The following is a 23453-nucleotide window of genomic DNA, read 5'->3' as shown; positions in this document are numbered from 1 at the left end:
ATACAGATCTAGCGTGGAGAAAATTAGTTACTTTTTTTATTATTATTATTTTTTGGGCATTTTCGGCCTTTATTCTTGACAGGACAGCTGAATACATGAAAGGGGAAAGAGAAGGGGAACAACATGCAGCAAAGGGCCACAGGTCAGAGTCGAACCTGCGGCCCGCTGCGTCGAGGAGTAAGCCTCTATATATGGAAACCTGATTAACCAACGGAGCTATCTGGGCGCCCGAGAAAATTATGTGAAGTAAAATGCAATTTAAACCTGTGTAAATTGCATAAACTAACTTCAATGTCTTTAATCTTTTATGCTGCTGTCTTATAATGATTGTTAAGCTGTACATAAGCACAAGGTGTGGGGAAATATTATTGTTTTGCAAATCACAAGTAAGTCTATAATCTTGGCAACAAAGTCCCAAGTCAAAAGCAGTAAATCTCTAGTCAACTTTCAAGTCAAGACCAGCAAGTCCCAAATCAAGTCCCAAATCAAGTCCTAAGCCAAGTCTCCAGTTAAAGGTGCAGTAGGTAAGTCTTATAAAACTAACTTTCTGTCATATTTGCTGAAACTGACCCTATGTTCCAGTTGAACTACATGAAGCAGGTCATTAAAAAAAAAAAATCTGGCTCCTCTGGCACCACCTACAGCCTGTAGTGAGATTTGCAAAAATCCACCGCTCCCTGTTCAGATGCACCAATCAGGGCCAGGTTGAGTGTCTAACGTGTCAATCACTGCTCATGCACACGCATTAATTCTCCCTTGTGGGGGGAGGGGCTTAGGAGACCGTTTTGGGCTTTAGCGGAAAGTGGGGGAGGGACTGAGAAGTTGTCGATGTTCAAATGTTTTGGCTAAGGCCTGGATCTTTGCAATCCTACCTACAGCACTTTTAACAGGTCCCAAGTAAAGGCTAACAAGCCCAAGCTCAAGTTCCCAGTCAATAGAGACAAGTGCCAAGTCAAGACTAACAATTCCCAAATCAAGTCCCGAGTCCAAAAACGTTGTGCTTCGAGTCCTCAACGAGTCATGATGTTCCCTTCACAAAATTAAATGCCATTGGTGTTACATCCAAAGTGAAGCTCTGAGACTTTTTTTGATTTTGTCAGGTCAAGTCTAAAGTCCTGACTCGAGTCCAAGTTGTTTGACTCGAGTCCACACCTCTACATATGACCACGGTGAACATGCATGTGAAGCAGAGCCCAACCACTTTGGATGAAAGTCGTGCGATATTCAGATAAACTGAATAAATGTCCTGTGAAACATGAAATACACAACTGTCAAACGCTGTTAGTGGCAGGAGTAATGAAAGACTTTATACTTCCTTTACTCAAGTGGCACAACATTAAGTATTACGGGCACTGCTCATGTCCAGCCACACTCATAAAATCTTTAACTGCATGACAGAGGCAGGCCAAGGCACATCCTTGCTTCCTTGACTCAAGGTAGCATCCCCTTTGGCAGATGGCCCTGAAGCTAAAGGCTAGAAGTCTGAACCACGGTCAGCAAACACTGATTATTGCTCTTGTTCACATTATTGAGACTACTGCCAGTTGCAGAGCAGATATGTTATGTTAGGAAATGATAATATTTTTGTACTGCCTGACAGCTCTGTTTTTGTCCCATTCTCTTGCGGAGCCACAAAGCACAGGTAAGCTGCACAGTCTGGGCCCTTGGCTTAGAAACATGTGAGCCATCTCCAGACCAAACAATGGCTGCCTTTGTTTCTTACATCTGCTTCTCTGGACTGACGTTCACTTATATCCTTTTCTTATATTCTTCTGTTTTCTAGCTGTCCAACACTCATGTTACTTTTGTGAAATCTCTGACGTTGTCTGTGGCAACGCATCGAGGCATCAAACGGTGCGATATTTTAACTGTTAAGTGCCTTGGCAAATATTAACAGCTGTGGCCGATTTGATGTCACGTCTCTTCCTCGTTAGCTTCTCCGCTGCTCCCTAGGATACACATGAGGAATCAGTCAGACAGACATTCGGTTGTTTGTTGTCTCTCTTCCCGAAGGAAGAAAATGTTGCAGCTGAGTCCAGACGGAGTTGCCAGGAGCAGAACTGGTTGGCAGAGTCACGCTCGGTGTGGGGAAGTGGTCAGCTCAGCTCTGTCTAGGAGCAATGGCAACAAACCTCTTTTTCTGAGACAAAGACTTAGATGTGACAAATCCAGAGGTTGGCAAAAATAATAAAATTATTCAAAGACTATAACTGCCCATCACAATGTCACATGTTACATAGTCTATATCCTTGACGTTTAGGGCTGTGCTCGATTGAAGAAATTCTTAGTCGACTAACACTCATTCAATTGTACTGACTAATTGATTAGTTGATTTAATTGACAGATCTGTAAATCTGAGTTTCTCCGCAAAGAGTCATGCAAAAGCACCACTTTAATTCTTGGGTTTACCAGAGATGTGCTCGTACGTTTCTTGGAAAGAAGTCATTCAGCATGAAAAAAGCATAAAACGTGACTAATCGACTAAAGAAATCTAAGTTGACTAAGACCAAAACGACCGATTAGTCGACTAATCGACTAAGAGGGAGCAGCCCTATTGACGTTCCACTTCCGGGATTGCTCCGGTGCCGCAGGATATTCCGCAGGATGTATTTTTCGCTGATGTCTGTTACCTTCTGGTTTCTTTGTGTTGGAATTTTAAACTCCGGTGGATTTCTGAGGACTAATGGTTAACTGCTCCTCAGATCTCTGCAGGGTAAAATCAGACAGCTAGCTAGACTATCTGTTGACTCTGAGTTTTCTCTCGCATGACTATTTTGCAGTGGCTCCGTGCGGCGCTTACATCGCTCGCGACGATTGTGACTTACTGCGACAACTGTGTTTAATGAAATGCCAATAAACCAGAGCACATTTTCCTCCCATCCCGGAACGCTGTGTGGACTAGCCAGACCCTCCTCCGCTCCGCAGCGCGTGGATGGTCTGGCATAGCGAGACTACATGTTACACAACAGGTAAAGCCTGGTAAATCAGGTCGGATGTAAATTATTTTTTGGCTAGTGCACGTCGATTTAAAACAGCGTATTGACATTCATCAAAAGTAAAACAGCCAGTTTATCTTCTGTTTGAAATGTGTGATTACTGGACAAAATAATATGACCATAAATTCTGGAATGGTCTACATTTGAAGACTGTTATTTTCTGCTAAGGTACTTTAACTCTCTGGAATGTTATCGTGATTTTTGAGACGCTTTTGTGAGGACTTCATATGACTCTACACCTGCGTTGTCAGGCCCTTGAAATATCCAACTATGAGTCAAGAATGACGCAAGGCTCTGCTCTCCGGGACTGAGAGGTGAGGTTTCATACATATATTCTGCAGCGTGGAACACTTTGGACTGAGTGATAATTTTCTGCCTGCCTTGACATGCTGCCATTTGGAAAACAAGAGACGTATCCAAGGCAACAGCCAAACAATCGGCTCCACAGCCCCGGTGCCAATAAAGAGAAAGAGGCCAGAAAGGACAGGAAAAGCCCCAATAACACCTGTTAAGACACACCTTGCGGCTCAGAAAATTCCTCTCAAGACCCTCACATCACAACACTACAAATTATTTTGTAACCACTTTTTTTTCTAGAGACTAGATAAATCTAAATTTGTTCAGTATTATGTGCATGTGTATTTTTGAGGTTCTGATTGGCCATAATGGTACACAAAATAACAAAATAAAACTAACAAAACTGTACAGTTGTTTTTTTTCTCAGACGCGGAGTGATAACTCATGTGCAGAGCAATTAGAATCGAAGGTGCTGTACTTGGTTATTATATCACGCCTAAGAATCAGATTGTTTGATTTGAGCTACCTGTTTTATAATGTACTCCAAATGTTAAATATAACAGCAACCCTTTTCTCTAATAGTTGGTTAGGTTCCTACGTCTTAATAGCTCAAACTACAGGCATAGTCGACTCAATACAATGTCAAATATAAAAAAAAAAAGCACGGGCTCTAAAGCATGAGGGGAAACAGAACCGATTGTAATTTGAGTGTAACTTAGGGAGCAAAAAAGTCTGGAGTGTGAAGCTGCGTCACCCTGAAGAAGGCTGCTTTGTGCCGATAAGCATGGGTTGCTGCCCAGTTCTATTTTAAATGTAAGATTTTGATATGAAATAGCCATCTAAACAAAGGCCTTTTAAAATAATTTCACAAGAAGGGTGCCTTGGACATTGTTTTCTCTTTGTAATTTGAGTGTATTCTTAACACATTTTATTATAAACCAATTTCTGGATGCAAATCTAAAAAACAACTAAAAAAAAAACCATAAAAAATAATATTCAGTACAGGTGATTTATACCCTGAAAGATGAAATGAAGGATGGAAGAAGAGGATTTTGGAGCGTCCCCTTGCTATGTCCATCCAAAAGGACGCTCCATCTGCCAGCAGGAGAGGAGACTCTGGTGGTTATTTAAAAACCATAAGGCCAACAGAGATAGAAAAGCCACTCATGGTGTCATCCAATAATGAACAAACCGAAACAGGCAAAGCTAGATGCATTAGGGATCCTCTTTGTGAATCCCTTCTAGTCCCAGCAGCCTCGGTCTACCAGCTGCTGTCACTCTTTTAGAAAGTAAAAAAAAAAAAAAAAAAAAAAAAGTGAAACCCAGAGAGCTGTGGATGATTAACTTTTCATAAAGAAAGCATATGAAGTGATTGGCAGAAGACCAAGAAAGTCTCTCATGATTCAGAACCTTGCATTTAATACTCCAACGTCTGGCAGGAGTCTGAGGCTGACACAGGAATTTCGACAACCTTAAAAATAGAACAGTGATGACTGTATGGTTCATCAAAAATTCAATCCTTTTCCAAAATGTACAAGCGGGCGTACTTGCCTTTTTTGGATTTCTCTTCAATTTTAATTTTCCGGCCTTCAAGGTACATTCGAGACATGTAATTTACTGATAAAGTCAAACTGTTTTAAATTAAAAAATATAGCCACAACAAGCCAAATGTGTATTTAAAAAGGTAAACGTTGAACACCCAAGGATGGCAGCAGCAGCAGCAGCAGCAGCTTCTCCCTGCTATGCTGGACTTAAACTAACGACTGAAGCAAGTGATGTGGATGAATGTGCTAGAATAACAAGATGGCTGGGTGAACTCCCCTCAGGGGGCACTCCATGGCTTGGTCAAACGCCAAGGAGAACTGTGAGCTGGAGTGGAGGAATCCAACCTCAACACAGGAATTTGCATGACTTTGCAGAGTGATCTAGACCAACACATTACCCATGCAGCGGACCAAGGTTCATCTTTCAGAGCGCTTCGTCTGCCTCGCAATTATTGACCAGATCTATATCTTAGTTAGTTGTGATTGAAGATATCAAGTGGATCTTTTCGTGACACTTGTATCAGCTGAAGTTAGTCGAGAACTTTCTATTCCGCTGATAATATGTTGCTTGCTTTTGAGAGTAAAAGACAAAGTACATGTGCACATTGTCAAATGTTGACATTGATCACAGTCCAAGTGGCGTTCTGCTGGCTTTTTATTCTTTTAAAAAAAATATTAAAAAAATCTTAACCCCCCCACCCCCTCCTCCTAGACATGCATTGCTGTCTGGAACTGTTTCCAGCGAGCAAGTGCCCCATATGGGGCAGACATGCTACAGTGGGCCAGAGATGTGTAAACCTGGCAGTTCCAAAACATACACAATCCCGCTGCCAAGAACTGGATTATCTCAAGCAGTTTTCTGCAGAGCAGCAGTGGCGAAGGCTTTCTTGATCTCTGCAACCTTTCCTTGAGACCCTGTTGGGTTATGACCGATGACAAGAGACAGGTGCAGCCAATTAATAGCGAGTGACGCAGCGTCCGGGCTACGGCCACTTGGGCAGGATAATTAGTGTCCCATGTCCCATTTAAGTTACACTGTCCACAAGGCTCGAAGAGTGCTGTCTTAAAGAGCAATGTGGCAGAAGACCGAATCCAGAACCAGCAAGGAGAAGACTAGAGATGCAAAGAACAGACAATTCATCAGTAAGCCTGTTAGTCAGTTAGAAAAATTAACTATTTTGATAACCAAATAATCGTTTTAGTCCTTTTTTTTAAGCACAAATTATGAACATTCTCTGGTTGCAGCTTCTCCAATGTGGGGATTTGCTGCTTTTCTCTGTTTTATGTCATTGGACTGTTGGTCGGATGAAACAAAACATTTGAAGACATCATCTCGGGGTCTACTAAATTGTGCTGGGCCGTTAATAGTGATTAAATCAGCAGAATAATCAATTATTAAAATAATCCTTAGTGGCAGTGAGACACACACTGTGCCAGAAGGAACACAAACTGATTTTTCAGAGCGCTACCGGACTTTGGCACCAAAAAAACTCTTATTTGACAATATTTTACATTCCTGACCCCAGTAACAATGCATTATTCACATATAAAGCTGGGCGATTACTCCACATTATACTTATTGATTTTAAATGGAATCCTATCATGTTGATATGACCCTATTTCTGAGTACAAATGAATCAAGTTGTAATTAAAAATTAACTAAATTATACAGCTTATGTATAAAGATTAGTCGGTCGACAGAAAATTAATCTCCAGCTATTAATCTTTAAGCCAAAATGCCACAAATACACTGGTTCAACCTTGTCAAATATGTATATTTGCTGGTTTTCTTTCATGATATTAATTCACATGAATATTCTTTAGGTTTTGGATTGTTTGTTTTAGACCTAACACCGAATTTGAATACGTCAACTGGGGCTCTTTGTCCAATATTTTCTGAGATTTCACACATCAAATCACTGCTTGAGGAAATTGAGGCAGATTAATCAATAATGGAAATAATCATTAGTTATTCAAGTTTTGTTTTAACACATAAGATCAGTTTGATTATTTCTTAATGAATTTGCGCGCGCACACACACACACACACACACACACACACACACACACACACATTTATAGGTATTTAGTTATTATTATAACGACTGTAAAGCGACATTATGTGGATAATGTGATAATCTTGCACCTTGATTTTTACGGACTCTATTATTATAAAGTCTGCATTATTAAAGCCTGCTGCCACACACTGTATACACCATACATAAGTACGTGATAACAAGTGATATAAATAACAGGAAGTGCGGTTGTGTTGTCTTCAGCCTGAGCTACAGCAGAGGGAGCCAGGCCCTGCTGGCAGAAGCAGCTCCCACTGTGTCCCACAGCCATATGGAAGCGTTTTGCTTCCCCAGTCATGCCCCGTCGGGTTTAACAAAAGTGGCGACTACCACATACGCTGCTTTTGGGACTTCATTCAGTAGTGTCTTTTATAAAGCAAACCCCCTAAAGAGGCCTACTTCAAACACAGCAAAACCAGACTTGATCAATAGTAACATAAAAGAAGTGTCAAACTGGGAGCATAAAAGTTTAACCAGCAATACCAACAACATCAAACCTCACAGCGCGTCGAGACAAACTTAGTATAAACAAGGATCCCTTGTGATTGATCGTGAATCATCTTTAAAGTTTTAAAAAAATTTCTTGGTCTGGGTACAACCCGCCATTACTTGGCAGCTCGCTCATGAATGCGAACAAGTCCAAGCATTTTTTGCAATCTGCAGTGGAATAGCATCTGGCTGCCGGATAGCAACGTACGATAGTTTTGACCCCGATGTAAACGCTATTTTGGTTTCAGGGAGACTCCTAATGTCAAGGTTGTCTTAGCGGCCTTGACTCGGAGAAAAAAAGATACAATCAAGCGTTGTAAATCCCCCCCCGCCCCTCCCCAACTGAGGCCTGAGAATGCAGCAGACACCGGTCCTTAAACACATCACACTGTACATCTGCAAACAACAAAAGCCCTGCATCATTGAAGTGAATCAGACAGAACTATGAAAAAATATGGCTGCATTTAACATCCTCTCTCTCCTTTTTTTTTTTTTTTTTTTTTTTCTTCCCAGGTGACTAGATACCAGTTGGTGTTCCTAGTTGCGCACAGAGCAGCTAAAAAGCTCAAAGCAAAGCAACGGTGGGAGAGCGGAGCTCACCCTGCAACAATGCCCCCTTTGTCCCGGGCTAACACTGTACCTACCAGCCTGCTCTTTGATTTCCTGCCAAGACAAACCACTGTGTTGGGTTACAGTTCTTGTAGCAAAACAATCTGCCCTTGTGTTTAATATACTACAGTCTGCCTGCATTGGGCTGGCTGTCAGTCAGGACGGACACACACACACACACACGGACACACACACACACACGAACGACCCATTAGCACTAATGAGAGAAGGGTATGTTGATTATGTGTGTTGAGGGCTACCTGTTAAAGAGGATATGGGAGGAGAGATAACCAGCCAAACGAGCAGCGTCAAAGAGAGATGAAAGATAAATCGCTCTCTCCATTCTCAGTCAGGTCCTTTTCATAACTAACGTTGTCCCACACACACCATCGCCTTCCACTCTCACCTTCATTTCAATTACACCGTTGGCTCAGACAGACGTACTGTTGCTTCTACTTCAGCACAGTAAGTAATTTGGTTTGAGTGCCAACATTCCTGTTTCAAATAGCCGGTCCACTGATGTTGGTCCAGTGTGTGTTTTTGGGGTCGTGTGTGTGAATGTGTGAAAGCGAGTGGAAGTGTGTAGAAACTGAGCTGGAAGATGTAAATGCTGTTCAAAATATAAAGTGCGTTCATTAGATCAATTTTGGGGGACCAAGTAGGAGAATTGGTCAGGAGGACTTATTTTAGACACATGTCTCGACACTGACATTCTTAAAAACCTTCTTCAGAAGAGCCATTTTACACAGGAAGTTGGGTTTACTCATCACGCCGAGCGCTACTCAGCCGGTGTTAACGTGTCTTCTGTGGCTCTGCAGGGGCTTGGCGAAGTCTGAGAAAATAACCCTGATGATGTCAGAGTGAGGTCATCGGGGTTATCTCAGCTTTGAGACTTAACTTACATAAAAAGCACAGGCCGTATTACAAACCGGAGGTGTGAGGTTTAAAAGAAGTGGACATTTAGGCGTCTACTTAAAGATGCATTTGAGTTGCATCATGGGAAATGGAAAGGATGACAAAGGATCCAGTGGTTTTTGGCCTCTGCTGGTTTCAACCGCTCTTTTTAAAACGCTGTCTCTTGTGAGGCCCCCAAATTTAAAGTGATTTTTTTAAGCGAAAACCTTCAGACAACCTTCTCAAATGTGAGGATTTGCTGCTTTTCGTTGTCATATAGGATCCTAAGTGGAATATTTTTGGGGTTTTGGACCAAAAGACATTTTTAAATTTTCATTCATTCACTATTTCTTGACATTTTATAGACTAAATGATTAATCAATTAATCAAGGAAATAATCGTCACATTAATCAACAATAACCATTAGCTGCAGCCCTAACTCAGGGTTCTTATTTTAAGTCGAGCTCCTCGCTCTGTCTCTGTGGAGTTACCAAACGCGCTGCTCGTCTGAATGGTCTCTTCTTATCTAATTGTATTCATAAAACAGAGGAGGGTTGCTCGACGTTTTTTTTCCTTCTGTGTTAAACAGTTCAACAGCTCCCCCACCAGGTTGTTACGCTGTGTTACAAGTGGAACAACATTTGTGATACAGCTAAGGCTGCTCTGTGACCAAAGCACAAGTCCTGCAGACTATTTATTAAACCAACCTGCCATCTGCTGGATTCAGGTTATACATTTCTACTCAATGACACGGCTCAGAAACATGCAGTCATACCTGCGGCTGGTCTTTTTCTCTCGCTCCTCCTCACCAGGATCTGTGGTTTTCACCGCGCCTTTGTCTTTCTTTAGCTTGTTACTGATGAGAGCTTTCATCCTCTCTTTCTCGTCTGAGTCATACTCTTCGTCTGCATCCATGTCACCTTCAACGTCATCGTCGGTCGCGTCGTCTGTCTGGAAGGCAGAACACAGAGGAATGTACAGATCAGAGAAAAGTGAGTCTGGGAACTTTGTTTTGGAAGAAAAGAGACTTTACGGTGTGCGACGTACCTCCGCTGTATCTCCTGGTGTCCCCTTCTTTTTTTTTCTTTTAAAACGGTAGAAGGACAAAGAAAAAGGATTAGTAGGCACCTTTTGCATTATTATTACTAAATGAATCATTGTACATACTTATCAACTGCTGGAACAGAGCTCAGTCTGGGATCGTCTTTCAGAAGGTCATGGCTGCTTTTGCTTTTTCCCTTTAGTGTCTGAAGAAAGATGAACCATGGTGAGCAACTGATTTTTTTTTTTTTTTTTTTATCATTTTGCGACATATTCTTATTTCAGTGCAGCCTCAACCTCTGAAACGTCCATTTCATTTTAATAGAACCCCATTTAAAAAACAACAATATTGCAAATACCTGCAATTAACCAACAAACACATTTACATTTTCAAAGTCCAATTACCACAAAGGTTTGTCAAGCACACTACCTTTCCATTCTAAAAGACTTCAAACAACTTAAACAAGATAAATTAAACAAGATATTAATATAGGTGGCTGTCTAGTCTACAGGGTTTGCCCTGGTCAGTTTAAGATCTAGAACATGAGACGGTAACTCTTTTTCTAAGGACTATGGTTAACTGCTCCTCAGATCTCTGCAGGGTAAATCCAGACAGCTAGCTAGACTATCGGACCAATCTGATTTTTCTGTTGCAAGACTCAAACAACCTTTGAACTTCCACCAAAACAAGTTCCTTCCCGAGACTACTTTGCAGATGCGTCGGTGCTCCATCTGACGCTTAGCGCCGCCCAAGACAATATTGTGATTGGTTTAAAGAAACGCCAATAAACCAGAGCACGTCTGTCTCCCATCCTGGAATGCTGTGTGGACTCGCCAGACCCTCCTCCGCAGCGCTGTGGAGGAGGGTTCTGGCAATGCGAGACTAAGGTAATGATAACCCAAAACAGGTTTTGGTTGGTCTGACAGTGAATAGACACTAAACTTGCACAAACATAGGTTTACTTAAATTTTTTTTAAACTATTTAAGTAGTTGTAAATTTGTATTCCTAACTTGTATATATGTTGTACATTCTCCACTTTGTTTGTTTTTATCAAAAAAAATTAAAAAATTAAAAATTTGTTCTTGTATTCTATCCTTTTTATTATTTCATGTATATTGTATCCTATTATTTCATGTATATTCTATATGTGTGCTGTGTGTCTGATATTTTGCTGCAGTAACACTGTAATTTCCCATTTTTGGGATCACTATCTATCTATCTATCTATCTATCTATCTATCTATCTATCTATCTATCTATCTATCTATCTATCTATCTATCTCTCTCTCTCTCTCTCTCTCTCTCTCTCTCTCTCTCTCTCTCTCTCTCTCTCTCTCTCTCTCTCTCTCTCTCTCTCTCTCTCTCTCTCTCTCTCTCTCTCTCTCTTAAAAAAACTATTAAAATAATTTCACTGTGATTTAACTGGCTGCCATCAGAGAGACTAGTTTTGTGCTTCAGTACCTGGCTCACTTGATTCACCATCTCCTCTTCCTCTTCCGCTTCCTCCCCAAATGATAACAGACTGAAGTTCCTAGAAAAATCAACACACAGTTGGCATTGAAGCGTCTCTAATCAACAACAACACATGTAGCAATCAAAAATGAGTTTCAGCACGGTAACCCAATGAGACCGAAAATGACTTGATGGAACACAAGAAGAATCAGGAGCAAAGAGGAGAAGAACAAGAAGATATAAGGACACCATATATGTTTAGGTCTGATCACACTGCCAACTGGGCAGGTTATAAGGTTTCTGACATTATTGGGCAGACACAAACAGAGTCAGATGACGTCTATGCACTCACTTTGTGGCTTTTGACTGGGATTTCTTTCCCTCCTCTTTATCTTTCTCCTTTTTGGCTTTCTTTGTTTCACGGGGTATAATGTCATCAAAGGGAGAGTGAAGCACCTGGAAGAGACAACACGTTTTGTATCAGTATTTAAATCACTGACAATGAATATTTAAAAGTTATCAAGGAAGTGAAAAAGTAGTAGGAGGAGAAGAAAATACCTCAGCAATTTTTATCTTGTGGGGATTCAGAGGTCTTTCCTCCTCGTCACATTCAACGTCTGCCAATCGGAGCATATTATAGACTGTGTCTCCTGTGACCTGCGGTGGGCATTGTTGGGGGAAAAAAAAAACACACAACTTGGAGTACTCTTTAACATACACAGTTCTGGGAAATGGGGTGGCAGTAGCACAGTCTGTCGGGAGTTGGGTTGGCAACTGGAGGGTTGGTGGTTCAAGTCACCGTATGGACCGAAGTAAGGAGTGTGGACTGGTAACTGGAGAGGTGCCAGTTCACCTCCTAGGCACTGCCAAGGTGCTCGTGACATCTCTCCTTTTGTGCATGTGTGTGTATTTCAGGCCTGTGTTGTAGTGTGTTCTAACAACTGAGTGAAAAATATTGTAATTTCCCCACTAGGGATCAATAAAAAGTATGAATATAATAAAAACATAAACCCCTCGGAAACAACAGAGTACTTTTGTTCGGCTATAGCTACCCCGGATAAAATAAATCAACTTGAATGGTTAAAACCTGATAAAGACATGATTGAAGAAAAAAAAAAAAAAAAACAGTCGCACAGGGAAGGTTTTAATGTCCTTTGACAGATATCTGGCTTTGACAGATAGACTTAAATACACAATGGAAATATTTATGTAAACTGCTACAGTTCTTTAGATTCACCTTGCCGAATATGGTGTGTTTATTGTTGAGCTCATCTGCACGTCCCAAGGTGAAGAAAAACTGACTTCCATTATCATGTGGGCCAGCATTTGCCATGGCAACCAAACCTCTCCGATTGAAGCGCAGTCTGGAGTGAAATTCATCCTAAAAGTAAAAAGAAATAAAAAATAAAAATAAAAAGACTTAGGTACGTTCATTTCAATGTGAGCTACATTGATTGGGAATAGTGGTTAGGATGTTAGCATGTGCTAAGCATTATTCAAATGATAAATCGGTTAGTTTTAACATCATATAGACTGAATATTCCAAAAAGAAGTAGAGATGTCTGACTTTGAATGGCCGACCGTAGATGGACTCTCCACCAGTCCCTGTTCCAGTGGGGTCTCCCCCCTGAACAATGAACTCACGCACCACTCGGTGAAACACTGTGCCATCATAGTAACCTACAGGATAGAGAAATATAAGCTCACACTTTATTTTACAGGACTATCATTTCTGAAAAATGTCTTAATAATTTCCTGGAACTAATTCTGTAATTTGGTAGAAAATACAAGAAAAACAGAGACAGTAAACAGTACAGAAAAGTAAATGAGTAAATAGTAGTCGAGTGAACAATACCCCAACTACTGTGACAAGGTTATTTAAAATAAGTTTCAAATTAAATATTGACCTATTTATGCAACAACAAACCAACCCTGAAGACCGTTGCAATCGGTATTATCTCAACATGTATTAAAGGTGATGGAAATGGCATGACGCGACTTGCAATGGACATTGAACATTGTAACACTTACAATTGATTAAGTACAATTTGTTGCTGGCGTAAATTCTTTGAGTAAGTGCACGGCTAGACATTTGTCGGAGGCAAGCATAAAAGTCAACATATGTGGATAATGAAGTGTCTAATAATAAAAGCGACAGTGATAAATTCATATTACTTAATTGGGTTGGGAGGATTTGTAGATGTGTGGGTGACTGATATTGCTGTTATGAAATATTGTTTTACAGTGGTGTAGTAAAACAATATGTCAGTTTACATAATACGCGGGTATACGCAGTATACCCACTAAGAAAGCTCCAGTATTTATATATACCCACTTAAAAATGCCCAATGACACACAACAACATACTTTCCATTATATTTTGAATCGTCATCTGAGTTTTTCTTCTTCACATAGGCTAAATAAAGGTAATTCCACCTTAAATTGGTGCATTAAAGTGTCTCCGAATGCAGGAAATGAAGTCAATGATGTTCAAGACTTTCCTGGGGGAGGACACCCAGACCCCCCACTATGATATGGCCCCTCCTCCCCCAAAGGCAGATTCTGGCCTATATATATATATATATATATATATATATATATATATATATATATATATATATATATATATATATACATATACATGACAGTATAGCCACTACAATACATTGGACTACACCACTGTTGTTTAAGGAGCTCTGCACTTCTAGTCTTTTAACTGCCTTTGAATTCTTACCTTCCATGCACAGTTGCACAAAATTCCTGCATGCTTTAGGAGCCTCTTTGGACCACAACTCAATGTCAATGTCTCCTGCTGAGGTCTTCAACAGGACCTAAGAAAAGACCACAAAGTGGGGACGTGTAAATAAGAAATCATATCCACATTTGTGTGAGAGTGCATAACAAAACGAGCAAAATGCTCCACAGATCTAACATTTCATCTGACACACACAAGGTTAGCTGCAGGACATACAACGAAGGTTCAAGTATTAGTCTAGTGATTTTATTGTAATGTGAATATGTGAATATAATCACAATGCTGCATTTTAATAGTGCTACTTGAAACGTGTAACGTAGCTAAACGACATCGATGTTGTAAACTCTAAAAGTAAAGTATATAATGAAGCATATTGTTCAAAATTCAAATAAGAGGATTAAATGGTAACGTTAGTTCAAATTAAAGTCAAAAAGTCGCGCTCACCTTTCCATTTGATGGTGGCTCTTGGATGTAAATATTGCTCATTCTGCTGCCGACGTTTGTCGTTAAAAGAAGAAAATTGTCTTATTTACACTGTGTGACACTTCTAAATATGACAAACCGTTAAATAAACCACTAAATAACAGTAGAGCTGTTAAATTAGCTTGCTTTACAAGTGACAAATAGATATTATACGTTAGCTACAGCCATATTGAGCCAGTGTGCTTATTGTTTACTTCCGAGTACGTGGGGGTCCTTAATAAAACATTGTTTATTTCGTTATTTCTTCGCGAATTAACATTTAAATTAGTAAATATGGTTTCATATTATATCAAGTGAATAATAAAGTCACGTAAGTATCAATCTGCAGATGTGCTGGACATAGAACAATCCCAAGCAATATTGAAGACACCCCCGAGCGTTGACTTTTGGTTTGACCCAAGTGTCCTTGACAATATACCCTCGGAAACAACAGAGAACCTTTGTTCCACTATAGCTACCGCGGTTAAAATACAACAACGGATGGTTAAAACCTGATAATTACATGATGAAAAAGGGCCCAGTTTAGATATTAAAGTACAACCATCATTCATAAAAATTAAAGTGGCCATTAATGTATTGGGTTTAATCAAATATGGATATGGCAGGATATTAACCCGTAAGAGAGAATTCCACGGTCGGAAGTACTGTAACACAGAAAGGACAACACGGAACACTGGCAGGGATGGCGGCGTCTGAAAACAATGTGGATCTTAAGCGAAAAGCCGAGGACACTCAGGATGGCCAAGGGGATGGAGAAGAGGAGGAGTGGGTCGGACCCATGCCAAGCGAAGCTATCACGACTAAGAAAAGGAAAGGTTAGTTTCGAGCAGCTAGATAAAGGTTACTTCGCCACATGTTTGACTCCTGCTTAAACAATGCTAGCCATGCTAACTCCTGAATACTTTTGTATTGTTTTTCCTCAGTACTCGATTATGAGCGTGTTTATCTGGACAACCTCCCCTCAGCTGCAATGTATGAACGGAGCTACATGCACAGAGACGTTATTACACAGATAGTTTGCTCAAAGTAAGTTATTTTCCAATAAACGTTAACCCTTAACGTTGACACAGTGTGTTCAACAGACTCTAGCCCCACAGGGGACAGTTTTCGTAGTTCATTGTGTCCATGTCCACTAACATATACCTTATTCCAAGATTAATTATCATGCTCAACTTCTGTGTTTAAAAAAAAAAAAAAGATCAATCAAATGTATGTCAGCATGTGTCAAAACAACGTTATAAAGTGGTTATAGAAAACTGTGCCATGATAAGTCTAATGAAGACTTGCAATAAGTGTTTTATAAGATAGCGTGAGAGCCTTTAACTACTTGTGATGATTTTAAGAGATCTCCCATTATTCTTCTTTTAAATACGTACACCCACAACAATCACCAAAACGAGAAAGTGGTTTATAATGTCCCTGATCCCTGCAGAACCTGCTTGGCTTAAATAATGTTAAATCTCACATCTTAACATTTTTTACTTTATTTCTCCGTTTGCCGCAGGCTTTGTGTTTTATGAAAGTAAATCGGGGATACGTGACCTACAATGGAAGTGCCAGTAGGACTAGAGCATCTGCCAGGGTAGATTTGGTACCGCAGTACAGAAAAACAGCCTTTGGGCAAAAAGCTTTTTCAGTCAGAGTAGTGGGGTTGTGGAATTCCCTACCTACAGACATTCGAAACCTTGATAGGTTCTCAAATTTTAAAAATAAACTTAAGTACTGGCTACTATCAGAACAGATCTGCAACGACTGTGTTGCAAATTATTTGTTTTAAATGTTATATTTCTGGATATGAATGTATTGTGATGTTTTATGTGGTGTATATGTAATGTATGTTATTTTATTTGCTTAACTGCCCAGGGAAAGCAGATGTAAACTAGCTATTAGCTAACTCTGGTGCAATTACTTTTAATTGTGCATTGTCCCTGTAAAAATAAACAACAAAATGAAATGAAATATTCCTTTTTTTTTCAGGACGGACTTCATTATCACAGCCAGCCAGGATGGCCACGTCAAGTTTTGGAAGAAGAAGGAGGATGAGGGAATAGAGTTTGTCAAACACTTTCGAAGCCATCTCGGTATGCATTTATCATATTTATCTTTCTGTTTATTTATTTATAGTTCATGAGAAGAAGAAGAAGAAGAAGGAATAAATGCTGGCTTCCTTGCATTTTATTGAAGTGTTTGCATTGCATCGAATCCTCCAATATAACATGTTTTGTATGGCACGATAAGCAGAAATTGTTCTTGCCTCTTCTGCAGGTGTGATAGAAAGCATTGCAGTCAGTGCTGAAGGAGCCCTTTTCTGTTCGGTTGGGGATGATCAGGCCATGAAAGTATTTGATGTTGTCAACTTTGACATGATCAATATGCTGAAGTTGGGGTGAGTTATTATTACACAGTAATTGTTAGGGCTGGGCAATATAGCCATATTATATCAACATTAATATATGAGGCTAGATATCGCCTTACATTTTGGATATGGTGATATGACACAAGTGTTGTCTTTTCCTGGTTTTACAGGCTGCATGACAGTAAAGTCTTCTGAACTTACTGACTGTTCCAGCTGTTCTATTATTTGCCTTTACCCACTTTAGTCATTTTATTCACATTATTGGTGGTTATTTATCTAAACTCTCATTGTGTTAATATTTTGTGAAGGCACCATTAGTTAACCCTACGATATCGCCGCAGTATCGACACCAATGTATTTGGTCAAAAATATCGTGACATTTGATTTTTTTCCATATCGCCCAGCTCTAGTGATTGTACTTCATGTGTACACGTGAATGGCAGAACATGTTTACAAAGATGCGGCGACACCTCATGATGATTTTCTGTCCCTCCTCTGTGCAGCTTTCATCCAGGCCAGTCTGAATGGATCTACAATCCAGGGGATGCCATTTCCACAGTGGCCTGCTCGGAAAAATCCACAGGGAAGATCTTTGTCTATGACGGACGGGGAAGCAACCAGCCGCTCCACGTCTTCGACAAGATGCACTCCTCGCCGCTGTCCCAGATCCGCCTGAATCCCAGGTTTCGAGTCATCGTCTCCGCTGACAAAGCGGGAATGCTGGAATACTGGACTGGCCTCCCGAGCGAATTCCGGTTCCCCAAGCATGTGCACTGGGAATACAAAACAGGAACGGACTTGTACGAATTCGTGAAACACAAAACGTACCCCACAAGCCTCACGTTTTCTTCGGACGGGAAGAAAATGGCCACCATCGCGTCCGACAGGAAAGTCCGAATCTTCCGCTTCCTGACAGGGAAACTGATGAGAGTGTTCGATGAGTCGTTAAGTGTAAGTTCTCACACATGGCTCAGCCTGGGTCTCCGCTGATGTGGCTAACTCGCGTGCTTATCACACTGGGCTTTGTGTGTCAGATGTTCACAGAGCTGCAGCAGATGAGGCAGCAGCTGCCCGACATGGAGTTCGGGAGGCGGATGGCTGTGGAGAGAGAGCTGGAGAAGGTGGACGGCATCCGACTGACAAATATCATCTTCGATGAGACCGGCCACTTCGTGCTCTATGGGACCATGCTCGGCATCAAGGTCATCAACGTGGAGACCAACAGGTACGTTCGTGTGAAGGTGGAGAAAGTCGATTTATTGGCTGAAGCATTGATTGCAGGGTTTTCCCTGCCATTAGAACACTTAGGTGCAGCACTCAGCCTAAGCCAAATGAATATACCAAAAAAACTTGAAACTAGTGCTACACAATTAATTGCAGTTAGTGCAATATCTAAATTGCGGTGTGGGGGGTGCACAATATTTTTTATAGGCAAAATATGTATCAAACCATTCTGATGAAGTATTGTGGTGCTGCAGAGATCTCCCAGCCTACAAATCTAATCCTACAGACTAAAGACATGTTCTTTGTTTGGTACAGATCCTCGCTAAAATCACCCTAAAATCACAAAAAAAAAGCTTTTTCTTATTTTTTGATGAAAATGAGAATAATGATACAAAAACTACCTAACCCTCCAATATCGTGAATCATATCGCAATTGTAATATCAGTCAAAATAATCACAATTCGATATTTTCCTCATATCGTGCAGCCCTACTCCAAACTTATACTTCAAATACTACTTCAAACTTCAAAAACTATGAATGACTCAGATCTCTCCGATCTAACGATGGTAGTAGGTCACCAGTGGACATCATTAGCAAATTTTGTCTAAGCTTTTTGAGTATTAATTTATTTAATATCTGCTCTAGCTTTTTCAACGTTTTAGACAAAGATATATTAATAATATATGTCTGAAATTATGTGAAATTCCATTTTTTTAATTAATTTTTTTATTGAAAAAGATAACATTTTCTTCAGGGAGGACCCCTAAACCCCCACCAAAATACGTGCACCCAAGTTTTTCACAAACCACGGGAAAACACTGGCTTGGTTAATTAAACCTTGAAGTCCATGACCAGTCGATGTCCCTACCTAATGATGTAGACTAGACTACCTAGTTGAGGTCAAATGTCAGACACATCTTTCTGGATCGTCCCCCCCAAGATGTGTGCGGATCCTCGGGAAGTTGGAGAACATCCGTGTGGTCAAGCTGTGTCTGTTCCAGGGGGTTGCAAAGGCCACGCACGTGGCCCCCACTGTGGAGATGAAAGCGTGCGACAACCCGGCCTTAGACAACGTGGAGCCTGACCCCACCGTCTTCTGCACCGCGTTTAAGAAGAACCGCTTCTACATGGTGAGATAACGTGCCGTTCAAAATAACATGAACCTTTCTTTTCCCTCCCACTGCTATCCGTCTTAATACAACATTCTTTTTTTTCTTTTTTCTGTACTTAAGTTCTCAAAGAGAGAGCCAGAGGATACAAAGAGTGCAGACTCGGACAGAGACATCTTTAACGAGAAGCCCTCGAAGGAAGAGGTGATGGCCGCCACGCAGGCCGAGGGTCCCAAGAGAGTGTCGGACAGCGCCATCATCCACACCACCATGGGAGACATCCACATCAAGCTTTTCCCCGTGGAGTAGGTTTTTGAGAACACAATGGCTTTGTTGAGAAGTCTCCTTTTACATTTAACAAGATATATAAGTATACTTCTTTGCTCTTTTTTTTTTTTTTTTTTTATTTTAGATGCCCCAAAACCGTGGAGAACTTCTGTGTTCACAGCAGGAACGGCTACTACAACGGTCACATATTCCACCGAGTGATCAAGGTAGGTTTTCTTCTCTGGTTAGTAAGGACACGATCCCACTTGGCGTCTTTTTTTTGTAGAGCGCGACCAATAAAGGATTTTTAAGTACGACACAAATATTTCATGATTTAAAAATCCGATATTCCGATACATCGGCCGATATAAATTTAAAAAAACAAAAATCCAGAAATGCGTAACTTAAGATATGAAACTTGAGGTCCTTTTGAACAAAAAGACAATAACAACAATACAAATCAAGGAGTGTTGCCAACGGGGGGGTTGTAGAGCGCCCTCTGGTGGAACATACTATGCAACACCAACACTCAGAACATGGTTGGAGGGGGTTTAGTCCGTTTTTATTAAAAAAAATTAATATTCAATTATCAGAATCATCTGCCATTATAAATGCCGATACCGATAGTTTGGAAAATACCTAATATCGGCCGATAATGTCAGCCCGCTGATATATCGGCTGAGCTCTGCTTTTTTGATAAGAAAAAGTTGACTAGGGCGCTTTTGTTCAGTGTTTCCTTTGGGATTTTTATTTAGCAGTGGGGTCAGGTCAGGTTATTTTTACTGTCACTACTTCAGCATGTAAATAATGCACCTAAAATACAAACGTTCTCCGACATGCACTCTAACAATGCAGCCCTATTTCTGATACTGTGGGGGGGCAGAAATGTTGCCGAGGGGGGCCGCCACGGTCAAATCAACATAGAGGAAACACTGTTGTTGTAAAAAAAAAAAGAAGAAAAAAAAAGCGGCCGAGCGTCTTTTGTTGCTATAACAACAGCTACTGCTACATTATCCAAGAGTGCTATGTGGAGCGGTGCTAGATAAAACCAAGCCAGTCCCCTGAACAGGATCCACCCGGTCACATCGTAGAACTCGCTGTGCTCCGACTCCATTTTCTTCTTGTTTTGGAAACGACCGGTCTTGCTACTCTGCTTGTCATTGGTCAGCTGTCAATAAAGCACTTGGCGTAGGGCATTTAATTTTCAGAAAAAATGTAACTTTTTTTTGACTCCGACCTGCGGCCCTTTGCTGCATGTCATCCCCCCCCTCTCTCTCCCCTTTCATGTCTTCAGCTGTCTATCAAAATAAAGGCCAAAAATGCTCCAAAAAAATCTGCGCTGGCAGATTAAAAAAAACGCCAAGTGTGAACATTGCCTTCTCCGCCTCTGTGTAAGAGCTGTGTATGAATCTTTGTCTTTGTTGTGTGCAGGGTTTTATGATTCAGACAGGAGACCCCACTGGCACAGGCATGGGCGGCGAGAGCATCTGGGGCGGAGAGTTTGAGGACGAGTTCCACGCCACCCTGAGGCACGACCGCCCGTACACGCTCAGTATGGCCAACGGGGGCCCCGGCACCAACGGCTCGCAGTTTTTCGTCACCGTCGTTCCAACTGTAAGTCGCCCCCGTTCGTAGCTCACATTGGCAAACCCAACTAAAGCCCCTTTCAGACATGCAATTTACTAATGTGCTGGAAATGGAAAATGTCAGCCTCAGATTTAGTTAAGCACCCCAAGCTTCTTTTCCGTAAAAAAAACCCAAAGACACTCTGAGTAGGTTGAATAGCAAGTGCTAGTCTGCCTTTTTAAGGGCCATGTTAAACATTTGACCTTAAAGGAATAGTTCAACATTTTGTGAGATCCGCTTATTCGCCTTCTTGCTGAGATTTAGATCATACGTGATTATACGTGATGTAATGCTTGTCGCATGTTGTTTAAGTTTTTTATCTGTTTTAATTGTATTGTCTATATTGTCCTTTTTATCTCCCTTGCCCAGGGCAAGAAATGCTAAATAATAGAATTTTAATCATGTGATAAAACATGCGATTAATCGCGATTAACTATAGAAATTTATATCAGTCCCTCCAGAAAAACGCGATCATGCGATCATAATCAGCCAAAGTCCGCATTTTTTAAGAAAACGTGCCGCATAATCAAGGGTTTTTGCCCGCAACAATCACAAAAAGACGCCACATTTTTCTGGAAGGACTGTTATATAAAATAAAATATCTAACATTTACAGTTCTTTGTTTGTGAGAAATTTAAAAAAAAATCTTAAAATCAAGAGGGCCTTATGATCCCCTGTGAAGCTTTGGCCACCCCTAGTGGTGCTCCAGCGCAGCTTAAGTAAAGAATGAAGTTGGAGTCTGACATCTTGTCATTTCTAACTGTGCTTGGGTTTTGTCGGATTGTAAACGGGCATCAGAATATCATATTTTGGCTAATAAATGATCACATTGATGAGGAAGTTTATTGGGGGGCACTAGTTACAAGCTTGGCTCACAGTAGTCATTAATTAAGGCTTCAACTGAGTTTTAAAATCCATCATTGATGCAGCCCGGAAGAAAACCGAACCTGGTGATATCCTGGATATGGTTATTGTCCAACTCACCGCCGTTCTTCAGCAGCGCCACTCCATCTTTCACCAGATGTCAAATATTGTGGCTCTTTCTTTAAAGGTCCGGTCGTGTCTGAACGATAACAAAACCTTTACAGAGTGATGAAGGCAGTGACGCTACAGATTCCATGTCTGAAAAGGCCCTAAATATCTCATCTGGGATGTTGTTTAAGGTGCTACTGTATTTCCTCCCTCAGCCTTGGCTCGACAACAAGCACACAGTGTTTGGAAGGTGTACGAAAGGCATGGAGGCCGTCCAGAGGATCTCCAACGTCAAAGTTAACCCCAAGACCGACAAACCGTATGAAGACATCAGCATCATCAACATCACCATAAAGTGATCGTATGTCTTTGGCATGTCCTGTACAGTGATTTTTTTTTTTTTTTTTTTTTTTTTACCTGGAGGAGTTATTAAAGGATGCTTAGAGCAAAACTGTAGTTTGAATCATTTGGAGATGAGGTTTCAGTCTAATAATCAATGGTTCATGAGAACAGACTGCTTCCTGTGGTCCCATGTTTAGCTGCTGTCACTCGAGGGAGGGAGGGTGGAGCGTAACACCAACGCAGCGCTATTGGCTACTTTAAATGGCAATCAATATCCGAGACAAACCCCTCACTAGCTTCGTGTTTATACCAGAAATACTCAGAAACAACTAGCGCTCGGACTTCCGTTTCCTGAGGCCTTTAACAACCTGTAGATTAAAGCAGCAGAAGCCAATGCGAAGTTGTTGGTTCCATCAAAGAAGAAGCAAACAGCCATAATGACACATAAGGTCAATTTAATTTTTATTTTACAGCAACACATTATGAATAATTTACAAAAGCCATTATCAAGTCCACTGGTAACAAAGGTTTCGATGGGCATTGTGCTTTCTACGTTTCAAAAACAAAATGACATGTTTTCACAAATGTGGAAAGGCTTATCACACGTGCATTTTTTTTTTTTTTATTAGTATTTTTATACATAGATACATGTATTAAACATTACATAGCAATGAATTCAATCTAAGTCAAAGGATGGGTTCTTAATAACAAGACAAGTGTAAGTGTTAGGCTTAATGTTTCACATTACATTATTACTGAAGGCTGTTGATTTAAGTTGTACCATCTCCAAAGCACTTGCAACAGATTAACAGGACTTGGGAGATGTTTAAATAGGAATATACATATTTTATTTTATTTTTGCAGTGAGGTTCATACTCAGTCTTCTAAGAAACAGCAGATAGCTCATTTGCTCCCAAATGA

General features: G+C 40.7%; 2 protein-coding genes across 2 annotated transcripts in view; one reads left to right on the top strand and one right to left on the bottom strand.

The window, feature by feature from the left end:
- The window catches only part of cwc27 (CWC27 spliceosome associated cyclophilin), a 28017-nt gene extending 13027 nt beyond the window's left edge, over positions 1-14990 (bottom strand). The window contains exons 1-10 of the mRNA XM_028601420.1: positions 14597-14990; positions 14132-14228; positions 12965-13077; positions 12635-12778; positions 11956-12054; positions 11750-11853; positions 11407-11476; positions 10071-10150; positions 9951-9987; positions 9679-9854 (exon numbers count right to left, since the gene is read on the bottom strand). Of these exons, the coding sequence (XP_028457221.1) occupies positions 9679-9854; positions 9951-9987; positions 10071-10150; positions 11407-11476; positions 11750-11853; positions 11956-12054; positions 12635-12778; positions 12965-13077; positions 14132-14228; positions 14597-14638 (962 nt within the window). The 5' untranslated portion in view covers positions 14639-14990. The remainder of the gene's footprint in view (positions 1-9678; positions 9855-9950; positions 9988-10070; positions 10151-11406; positions 11477-11749; positions 11854-11955; positions 12055-12634; positions 12779-12964; positions 13078-14131; positions 14229-14596) is intronic.
- Positions 14991-15077: 87 nt separating this feature from the next.
- Positions 15078-22594, top strand: ppwd1 (peptidylprolyl isomerase domain and WD repeat containing 1). Its single transcript, XM_028601739.1, has 11 exons — positions 15078-15450; positions 15559-15661; positions 16613-16716; positions 16901-17021; positions 17495-17942; positions 18026-18216; positions 19157-19346; positions 19449-19630; positions 19738-19819; positions 21024-21206; positions 22406-22594. The coding sequence occupies exons 1-11, from the start codon at positions 15318-15320 to the stop codon at positions 22547-22549; spliced, it is 1881 nt and encodes a 626-aa protein (XP_028457540.1). The 5' UTR covers positions 15078-15317; the 3' UTR covers positions 22550-22594.
- Positions 22595-23453: the final 859 nt, after the last annotated feature.

This window comes from Perca flavescens, chromosome 16 (assembly GCF_004354835.1).
Source record: "Perca flavescens isolate YP-PL-M2 chromosome 16, PFLA_1.0, whole genome shotgun sequence".
Taxonomy (NCBI): domain Eukaryota; kingdom Metazoa; phylum Chordata; class Actinopteri; order Perciformes; family Percidae; genus Perca; species Perca flavescens.
The sequence above is the reverse complement of the archived record's forward strand: the minus strand, read 5'-3'. Positions and strand labels throughout refer to the sequence as shown.